Here is a 10,401-nt window from a genome sequence, read left to right on the forward strand (position 1 = left end):
TTGCTCCAAGCGCTGCAGTGCTGGGCACTGCCTCCATTCCTGGAGGACAGTTGCTACTCACAGAGCAATTAGTAGCTGGCGAGGCTCTCCAGAGGACAGGAATTCCGTGGGCTGAGCCGTGTGCTGATGTCCCATCCTCCTCTCTCAGGTGGAACGCCCTCCCTCGCCCTTCTCGGTGGCTCCTCAGGCCGCCCTTCCCCCGGTGCCACCCCGGCTGGACCTGCTGCAGCAGCGAGTGGCCAACCCCCCCGGGGCCTCCAGCCCTGGCACCACTTCCAAGGTCAGACACAGCTCTTTCTTTCCCCTTCAGTGTGATTTGAGCGGGGCAGAGCAATCTGGGGACCCCGACGTGTTCTCTCTGACGTCCCCAAGTGCTTTCTTCTTTTTCTGTCTGGCATCCTGAACTACCAAATTATTATTACTGTTTTCAACCTCAATCCCTGCCCCCTGCACACTTTGGATTTTCCTCATATTTTGTTCTAGCTGATACAGAGGGTATCATATTTCTCTCCCCCAGCTTTTCTGCAATCTGAGTTCAGTTTGGTCTGTTCACCTGCAGGACACTGTTAGCTCTGCTGGGGCTGGAGGTAATCTGGGAGAGGTAAAAGACACCCTCTTCTCACATTGAGGAGCGGGATTTTGTCATGGGAGAGATGGGAAGAAACTGGTGAATTCCAGGCAAGGGAGATGATTTCATTCCTTTTGGGAACAAGGCTGAAATGCCAGTTGAAATCCCGGTTGAAATCCCAATTGCCTGATCATTGTTGTCCTTTCAGTGCTGAAAAGCTGACAATGTTTTCTGTCCTTCTCTGAAAAAGTCTGATTTACTCTGCTGGCTTTTCAGCCCTGAGAGAACTATCACATCAGCTGTGAGGAGTTTGACTGGATAAAATCTGAGTTCAGTTTGGTCTGTTCACCTGCAGGACACTGTTACCAGTGAACTAATTAGTGCAACATTTTGTTCTCTAAAAGAAATTTGCAGGCAGTTTTGCTTTCCTCGATTCCATTTTCTTCTAATGCTTCCAGCTTTCTAAAACTGAAAGCAAGCACATTTTTAGCCAGATTTTCTAAGAAAATGGCACGTGCACAGTTTTCATCCTGTCTCCAACTGTGCGTGCTTGTCTGCATCCTTTTCCTCTTGGCTCCCATTTTGGCCTGTTTCAGCTGAATTTGCCAAGGCCATTGAAACCTCAAAAAGTGAAGTTCTTCCTGCAGGAAAGCCCCTGTAATGTCCTCACTGAGGGAAAGCTGTCAGAGAATTCCTAGATTCCTGAGGTGTCAGTAAATTCTGTGGAAGAAATGAGGATGCTTCATTCCCACAGAGGCTGTTGAAGGAGTGGCTTTGCAGCTACGCTGGGCCATGTGTTGTTTCTGATTGCTGGTTTGGGATTTTGTCTTCCAGAGCTCCAACAGTGGTCCAGCAGCAACCTCAGAGTGTGAACACCCCAAAATCAAACCCTCCTCGTCTGCCAACGCCATCTACTCCTTAGCTGCCAGGTCTGTTGGGATTTTTTATACCTTACAGAGTGGGAATTGCAGGGTGCTGGTGCCAGGGACAGAACTGGCACAACTCTTCCAGTCTTAGTTTTAAACTCTGACAGATTCAAAGTACAATTTAGAGAAAGCAGCTGAAATCAAAGAGCTGTGGGGAGTGGTGGGAGCTCCCCTGGGCAGTAGGAATCAGGCTCCAGTTGCCATCAGCTCTTTAATAAATTCACTTTTGAGTGGGGCTTTGTGTGATACAAATGTGCATGATATTGTCACTTCCTTTTGCATCATGAGCTTGTGCTGGTGTGACCTTGTGGGCTGCAAACTGAAAACCAAATTATTTCTTTAGACAGACTTGCTGTGAGGTGATTGTAGATTTCAAAGGGCACCTTGGTATTAATTAGATTTGGTGTAAATGTTTTGTATCTTGTTTCTCCTACCTCCAGACCACTGCCTGTACCAAAACTGCCTCCTGGGGAGCAGTCTGAGAGCGATGAGGACACTGAATACATGTCACCATCCTCTCTGCCTGTGGTGCCTCCAGGTCCTGCTGTGCAAAAACCAGAGCTCAAAATGCCTTTGGAAATGACTCAGAGTTTACGGTGAGATTCTGGCTGGTTTTGCACTTCCTCCTCCCAGCTCTGGGGCAGCACATTTGGGACATCAGGGTGGGAATTTTGCTTGTTCAGATTTCTGAATTCCCCCAGTGATATTCACCAGATCTTGACTAAAATAGCAATAAAGGAAATGTGACCACTGCTCTTTGCAGAGTCCTTGTACAGTATTAAAGGACTCAGATATCCCCTTCCTTCCCACTCTCTCTGCCAAGAACCTTTTGAGAGCAGAAACAACTGAAATTCAAAACTCTTACTAAAATGTAATTTTTCATTGGTATCAGTTTTGGCGGTATCATTTTAACTCTTTTAAGCTGAAGTACTGTACTGCAATAAACATTAATAGAACATTTTCCAGAACAAATATTTCACAGAGCAGTGGTGATTTCACCTTGAAACAAGAAGCTGTGCACAAACTCTGTCACAGAGACAGGCTGGAGGTGCTGGCCACTGTCACCTGTGTGATGGGGAATGTCTTCTCTCCCTCAGAGTTTTGGACTGTGACCAGCAGCCCGAGGGCTCCATGTATGAAGCAATGTACAACATTCACTCCCAAGCAGCATCCTCTGCTTTCGAGGCTGTCAACACTTCTGGTGAGTGGGTGTGCTAAAGAACAGCTGAGCAACTGGGCTACAATGAATTGCTCCCAGTGGAACAGCATTTTAGGCTGAATTAAAAGAATTACATTTGGTTTTGTTGTTAAAATAGCTGGGATGTACGTGGAAGTATGAGTCTGTGCATACGCACTGCATCTGTCAAGTATTTTTAACCTAATTTTCCCTTCTGGAAAGAACTGCCATTAAATGGGAGGTTTTAACAGCAAAACTTTAGTTCTGTGTCCTGTCAGCGGTTGGAAAATGGGGGAGCAGAGTCTGCCTTGAGAGACAGCTCAGCCCCAGAGCTCAGAACGTGCCTCCTCTTCCAGATGAAGGGAACCTGGCAGCAGCCACTGCCAGCAATGGCCCTGAGGAGTCAGAGAATGAGGAGGATGGCTACGACGTCCCCAAGCCGCCGCTGCCCGTGGCCACCGCTCGTCGCACACTGTCTGATATCTCCAATGCCACCCCTGCCTTCGGCCGAATGTCCTTGGAAAACGACCCTGTCACAGGTCTGAGAGCTCTCCTCTCTCTTCTTGGTGCTGCTGCCTGCCTCTGCATCTTTGAAACTTGTGTCGCTCACAGAAGATTTTGGGTGTAAGGTGTAAAATTAGGTTTATGAATGAGGCAGAATTGGTTCTTAGGCATTTTGTTTGATTTATTTTAACTTTTGTTTGATGTATAGTTTGGAATGTGCTGACTTGGTCATTTAATCCCCGAGCTTGCAAATCACCCTGAAATCACAGTTAGGAAAAGGTTTTTTCAGCTTAAAGTACATTCCTTAAACCACTGTTTCCTACAGAGCACAGACTGTTTTTTTACCATGGTGTACCAGAGTGTGAGACAGGATTTCCCATCCCTGGAAGTGCCCAAGGCTGGGCTGGATTTGGGGTTGGAGCACCCTGAGATAGTGCAAGGTGTTCCTTCCCCTGGCAGGGGGTGGAAGGACCTTTGAGGTCCCTTCCAACCCAGACCATTCAGGGGTTGTGTCCCTGAGCCAGGTGGAAGATGCAGGGCTGGCCTGGCATGCTTTGTGGCACTGCCAGTGCCTGCAGATGGCACAAGAGTTCTGCACACAGCTCCTGATGCTCTCAGCTCCTCTGAGCAGGGACCAGTGGCTCAGCAAGGTCAGCTTTTTGTCCCTGGGGAATAGAGGACACGGTGTCCTTCTGGCTGCAAGGCACATTCTCTGAGGGAAAAACTAAAGCCTCGTGTCTCCTAGAGCCTTTCTGAATAATGATTGACTTACTCCCTGCTCAGCAGCTCTTAAGGAAGCTCTGAAACTCTTCCTGTTGGGGGTTTTCACTCTGAATGTGCTGGTGATTTGCCAAGGAGGAGGAATGAGTTTCTTGTTCCTTCTGGAAACAGAACCTCCTGTACCCAGAACCCCTTCCCCCAGTGAGTGTTCTCTTTTCCTGCTTCACCATTCCACTTCCCTGACCTTCTTTAGCATGGAGAAGAGTTTCCTAGTACAGAAAAGTTCATTATTTTTGCCCCACCTCCCCTTTTCACTTTTTAAATCTGTCCCTAGGTCTGTAGAATTTGGCTGAAAGGGATAAAAAAGAAACAGAGCAAGTCCCACCCCCATTCCCAGATGGAGTACTGAGTTTAATCATTGACACTCTGTTTCTACAGGCCTGAAATAACACTGCTGTTGTCCTGCTTTAGGGCTAGGAAAATGGAAAATGTGGAAAATGCTGATTGCTACTGCCGTGGGAAGCAAGGCAGTGGTGCAGGCAAGCCTGACTGCTGTGGGATTCATCTTGGCAGATTTATTCTCTCAGGAGCTGGACCCTGCAGTTTTAATTAATGATTTACCAAAATAACTGTCTTAGCAGTTGTCCTTTCAGACTGACCCATGGTCTCTGAAACTTGATCCAGCTCAAGCTGAAACAGCTATTCCAGACAGCAGTCTGGGGCAGAGGAGGGGGCAGACCTTCTTCTCACATGTACAAAAAGCTTTTTATGTGTGAAAAACTTCAATTCTGAAGATGAGGGAGCTGCACTGAGCTGTGGTTGGTGAGGAAGCTTCAGGGAATCTGGTTCCTGAAGAGCCTTCTCTGTCTCAGGGCTTTTGGTGCAAGTTTTTCAGAAAGGCCCCACAATGCTGCTTCTCTGAGCAAGCTGCAGTGCTCACTCTTAGAAAGGGATTGTGTGGATGTGATTTGTCTGTTGTACTCCAGTTCTGCTGACAGAAAACTCTGTGGAGTGCCCTGAGGACTTTTTCCAGGAGACAAATAAATCTTTCTTTAAGGTGATGTCAAACATCCGTGTAGAAAAAGTTTCCTGTGATTGGCAAAAAATGCTCTCTGCAATGATACAGGAGGTTAGAACTCAGAAATAGTCAGATGCTGGATGAGCACATCAAACAATGTGTTTTTTCCTTGGAGAGTTTGGTGACTTGTTTGGTTTATTGGCTGTTATTTCCTTTTCCCAGCAGTGCATGATGTGGCTGCAGGGCAGTGTCACATCAGAATGACTCAGGGAAAAGCAGAACAGGCTGATCTTTATTGATCTGCCATTAGGCAGGGAGTGCTTCAGCAGAGGAAGAGGAGAACATAATTCAGTTGCTGACCCTTCAGAGAGCATAATTCAGTTGCTGAAGCAATTGTGGTGGCTGAGTTGGGACTCAGTTTGTGCACATAGAGATGAGGGAGCAGCCTCTGGACAGTTAAACCGGGGGGTTCTGTCTGATTCTGGAAGGAAATGAATGTCTGCTGAATTGAATATTCACTGTGTCATTTTTTCTGATTCTAGGGCTGATATCTGAGCTCTGCTTACACACATAGATCCTATGTCATTTTTTATGTGGTTTTATCTTAATAAATGAGCCTTGCTAATTAAGAAAAACCTCCCCAGCTGTTTTTGCACCCAGGCGGGGAAGCTGAGCAGCTTGGGAAGGAGGATAAAAGGGCTGGAGAAAGCAGCAGAGCTCAGTGACAGCTTTTTGAAGTGCCATTTATCCCCCTGCTGTCATCTCAGCTTCGTTCCAAACGAAATTTCCACATCTTTCCCTTGAAATGATGCACTTGTTTCTCCTCGCAGGTTTCTCGGACGGCTCCCAGGTCCCCGAGCGGCCGCCAAAGCCGCTGCCCCGGCGGATCAACTCCGAGCGGAAAGCCGGCAGCTGCCAAGCAGGAGGAGCCAGCAGCGGGGCCAGCTCCTCCCTGCACCTCTCCAGCGAGATCGAGAACCTCATGAGCCAAGGCTACTCATATCAGGACATTCAGAAAGCTCTGGTCATTGCACATAACAATATTGAGATGGCCAAGAATATTCTGCGGGAGTTCGTGTCCATCTCCTCCCCGGCGCACGTGGCCACATAGCACACGAGCACCTCCACACCTGAGCTGCTGTGGACCAACTGCCTGGGCAGCTGCTGCCCAGCTGTGCACCAAAGGGGAAGGGGGTTCCTTTAGAGACTTCGTGCTGAGGTCAGTCCTGCCTCTTGAAGAGAATCAGTTATCAGGTTTTCGTGGTTCCAGATTTCAAAGCAGTGGGATGGAGCGGAGCGGTGTTTTATACAGTGTATGTCTTGGAGTCCTTTACCCCTACCTCTTGTCTGAGAGAGCAGATTTATTTCCAGGGTGTTGGTAGAGAAAGGCATTGTGACAAGGGATCCCCGAGCCGATGCCCTGGAGGCTGGGGGGAGTTGTTTTGTGCTGTGAATTTTAAGTGGATGCTCAGAGAAACAAAGTCTCGAGGTCGGTGTGGTGTGTCCTGTGGTTCATGGTACTAGGTTTGGATCTGTTCGCTGCTGTGTTTCTGGCTCAGGCTTTTTAGAGAAGCTGGGAGGTCACTTTCTGCTGGGAATTTATAGGAGACCTTGGAAGAATCCTTTGATTGCTTCCTGTTGGCCGTGGTGTGTCCCTCTTGCCTGTAATAATAGCAGTTATTGCTTCTGGTTCCAGTCCTCCCTGGCTGCCTGGAGATGGCAGGATGAGCTTCTGTCAGGGATTTTGGTCCTGGCACTGCTGTCCGTTGGATTCCTCTGTGTGTGTGTGTGTGCTCCTGCACTGGCAGCACCAGATTCCAGCAGCTGGAGGAGATTGACGTGGTTCTGAGGGGTGGGAGAGGGGACAAAGAATTTGAGCAAGAGCAAAGAACTGGGGCTGCTGCTTCTCCTCTCTTAGCCTTGAGCATTTTGTGCTTCAGTGCTCAGATTTGATTTGTGGCCCTGCTGGGCTGGAGCAGCCGTCACTGGACACTCCCATTGCTCTTCCCTAGGAATGTTGCACCTGGTAAATTGGATGTTTTATTTATCTTCATTGCATGGTGGCTGTTGCAGACTAGTGGCCTTCACACACATTCCTCCAGAGAGCTTTTGCAGGAGCCATCGTCGTGCCAGGGTGTTTTGTGGAGTTGGTAGATGCAGCTGATGTGTTTGTTGGAATTTCACCTGCTTTGCAGTCACAGAAATGCAGCAGTTCTCTGCATGGCTGTCCAAACAACACGGGGGCTCTCCTTTCCATTTCCATTTCTCTAAAGTATTGCCAGGTCTGGTGTTAAAACAGACCTGGGGAAAAAATTCTGTATTTGTGAAGCGATCACATGGTTTTAAAGGTCAGAACTCAGCTGTTGCATTGGAAAAACCTGACTTGCCTACTCAGCTACTTAACTCTGTTCGTATTGGAGGAGTGGATGGTTCCTTTGGAGAGGATTTAGCTCCAAGAGGCACAGACAGATCACAGCCTGTCATCCTGAGAGGCTCTTGGCCTTTGGAGCTTGTCCAGCATTATTTGCATCTCCCTGAGGTCAGCAGAGGTCACTGGGCTAAGGGCTGCAGCTTGGAATATTGCTGGAGTGATTCTGGCAGTCGGGTGCAGTCTGGCCTTTTGAGGAATCCAGGGGCTGGGCCAGATGGCTGCAGTGGCAGAGAGGCCTCCAGGAGTGTTAGCAGAGCAGAAAGTGGGTTTTTTATTCAAGGTGAGCTTTCTCTCTAGACCTACAGCTTTCTGAATGGCTGCAGTGGCTTCCAGGCAGGCTGAAGTGTCTCTCTTTACTCCTGTCCTCTCTGTAGTGGAGAAGACACTCAGACAGTGTGAGGAGATTTCCTGCCATGCTCCCTGACCCTCCACCCTTTGCTGTTTTGGGCTCAGGGCTGGCACGTGCCAGGTCTGGCAGTGGGCAGGGTGCTCTGCAGGGCACAGGGCTCGGGCACAGCCCTGGGGAAGGTGGGCTCAGTGCCTGGGGGAAGAAGGAGGGGAGGAAGAGCTGCTCTTCCTCCTGTGCCCCCAGTGCAGGTGCCAGGGGTGCCAGCCCTGCTCCCTGTGGGATTTGTGGGAGCCTCTGCAGGAGCAAGGCCAGCACTGGTGCTGCTGAGGCAGGAGCAGGGGACAGCTGTGGCATGCTGTGGGGAGCCTGAGCAGCCAAACAATCCCTTGTCCTGGAGATCCAGGTGCAAACCCTTTAGTGGGGGGTTTATTTCCCTCTTTTCCACGCTCCCACTGGGCTCTGTGTTGGTTTGGAGCCGTTTGGTGTCTGCCCTGCTGTGTGAGCTCAGTGTGACTCCTGCCACGGCTGAGCCAGCCAGCTCCAAAGCCTTAACTCTTGTCCTGCCCAGCTCTGTGGCACCAGTGATTCCCTGTCCCCTCCGAGCCCCTCAGGGCAGGCTGGCTGTAATTTCCATGAAATCCTGCTTGGCAGAGCTGTTCCAGGCCTGTCTTTGGGGTCTATGTGCCAAGAGATGTTCCTGTGGGTGTTGTTCTGGGTATTAGAGATTAGAGAGAGCAATCTTTGTGGCATGTATTGCTGATTTCTCTGCATGTGTCCTTTCTGTGCACTTGTTTATGTCTCAAACTGATTTAAGAAACTTAAGTCTTGCCTTTTCTTCCTTAGACACGTTAAGAATTTGCTGATTCCACTGAGGGCAGCAGGGTCCTGGCCATGTCTTGTGGCTGTGCTCTGCCAGCTCAATCCAGGCACTGCCCAGTGGATTTTTCTTGTTCTTTCTAAGCCCAAGATTGATTGCTCTTCTTTCCTTTCACCTCCCTCTTCTTTATTCTTAAGGAAATTACCTTTCTGATGCTACTCTAAAAAGGAAAAACCACCCAAATGTCTAGTGCCTTTCTTAAGGGGATGCTGCGTGGGCAGGCTGGATCTGAGGATCCACCCCTGTGGGGAAATGAGCAGAGCTGGACAAGCAGCACCAAACTGCTTTGGGAAGGGGTGAAGAGAGGAGCAGGAGAGATGGGCAATGCTCACTTGGACTCTGACACTGTGTTTTGTAGCATTTCAGCCGTGGAGCTTCCCTGTCTGGACTGGTGCTGTGCCGAGCTCGGGGCCAAGTCGGGATCGTGGGATGGGATAAAAAATGCTGGGGCTGTCCCCAAAAGGAGCTTGAAACACTCCCAAAAGAGTGGGGAACACTCCCAGCAGGAGTGGGGAACACTCCCAACAGGAGTGGGGAACTCTCCCAGCTGGAGCAGAGAACACTCCCAAAAGAGTGGGAAACACTCCCAAGAGTGGGGAACTCTCCTGAAAGGAGCAGAAAACACTCCCAAAAGGAGCAGGGAACACTCCCAGCAGGAGTGGGGAACTCCCAACAGGAGCAGAGAGCGCTCCCAACAGGAGTGGGAAACTCTCCCAAAGGAGTGGGGGACTCTCCCAGCAGGAACAGGAGCTGTGGGAAGCGGGAGGTGCCCTCCTGAGCAGGATCCAGGTGATTTCCTGTGTGCAGAGCCCAGCAGGAATCCCAAATCTTCCCCTTTTTTGTGCATGTCCCTGTCCCAGCCCTCCCCAGGGCTCAGGGCCTCCTGCACCAGACTGGTGACATTTCTGTGGCTCATCCTGAGGCAGGCTCCTTACTGTAAATGTGGTTTGATTGGTTGGTTTGTTGGGTTTTTGTTCTTTTTATTTTATTTTTTTTCAGTTGAGCAAGAAAAAATGCAACTCCCAGGGCACCTTCTCAGAGGTGCCACTTTAAAGATTAGTGGGGAATAAGGACATTTATTTTTAAAGTTCCTCCTAAAAATCTTTTTTGTTTGAAATTCCCAGTGGAGGAAGAACTGCTGTTACTGTTGTTCTTTCTCATGGATGACAAATACCAATTTGTAAAATATCAGTGTTAAAAAATGTTGAGATTTTCACGAGATATTTTAAAAAAAAAAAAGTATAATAGTGTCATTAATATAAAATTATAATAGCAGTATTTAATCCTTTCAGATCTGTAAAGAATAAGGAAAAACAGAAGGTAAATATTCTTACAGAGAGTAGCTGAGCTTTAAGGTTCACTTGGTTTAAAGTCCTCATTTTGTTTGCAGATGCATTGTTAATGTTTAGAGGTTATACTAATGTTATTTATTAATTGTTTCCATCCTTGTATGCTGCCCACTAAGAGCTTCTTTGTTTGGGATTTCATTCACCTGTGTCAGTAAGAAAGAAAACAAAACAAAGTTTTATTTTTAAATAAAATTTCCTTTGTTGTAGCAGATGGTGTGTGTGTGTTGTGGTGCTTCTGTAAGTGCTGGAAAAAGAAAATTTTAGGGTCTCAATCTCCTGGATCCTTTGCAGACTGACTTTGGAGTTATTTTATAATTATCACCACAATTATCTGTTAAATTTAAATTGATATTCCGGCCACTGAAAGAGGCCAGGAAAGATTTATATAAAGATTATAGTAATTAAACATTTTCTGGGAGAATCAATGAATAAAGTCTCTAATCAGGACCAAGAAGAACATGAAGTTACCACCCAGGAAGAGA

The 10,401-nt window shown here is 48.1% G+C and overlaps 1 protein-coding gene across 1 annotated transcript in view; it reads left to right on the forward strand.

Moving 5' to 3' along the window:
- Positions 1–10,130, forward strand: part of CBL (Cbl proto-oncogene) — a 34,916-nt gene extending 24,786 nt beyond the window's left edge. The window contains exons 10-15 of the mRNA XM_041461109.1: positions 149–280; positions 1,403–1,497; positions 1,935–2,090; positions 2,592–2,695; positions 3,028–3,210; positions 5,744–10,130. Of these exons, the coding sequence (XP_041317043.1) occupies positions 149–280; positions 1,403–1,497; positions 1,935–2,090; positions 2,592–2,695; positions 3,028–3,210; positions 5,744–6,024 (951 nt within the window). The 3' untranslated portion in view covers positions 6,025–10,130. The remainder of the gene's footprint in view (positions 1–148; positions 281–1,402; positions 1,498–1,934; positions 2,091–2,591; positions 2,696–3,027; positions 3,211–5,743) is intronic.
- The last annotated feature ends 271 nt before the right edge of the window (positions 10,131–10,401 follow it).

The sequence above is a fragment of the Pyrgilauda ruficollis genome, unplaced genomic scaffold (assembly GCF_017590135.1).
Source record: "Pyrgilauda ruficollis isolate IOZ18807 unplaced genomic scaffold, ASM1759013v1 scaffold15, whole genome shotgun sequence".
NCBI classification, from domain to species: domain Eukaryota; kingdom Metazoa; phylum Chordata; class Aves; order Passeriformes; family Passeridae; genus Pyrgilauda; species Pyrgilauda ruficollis.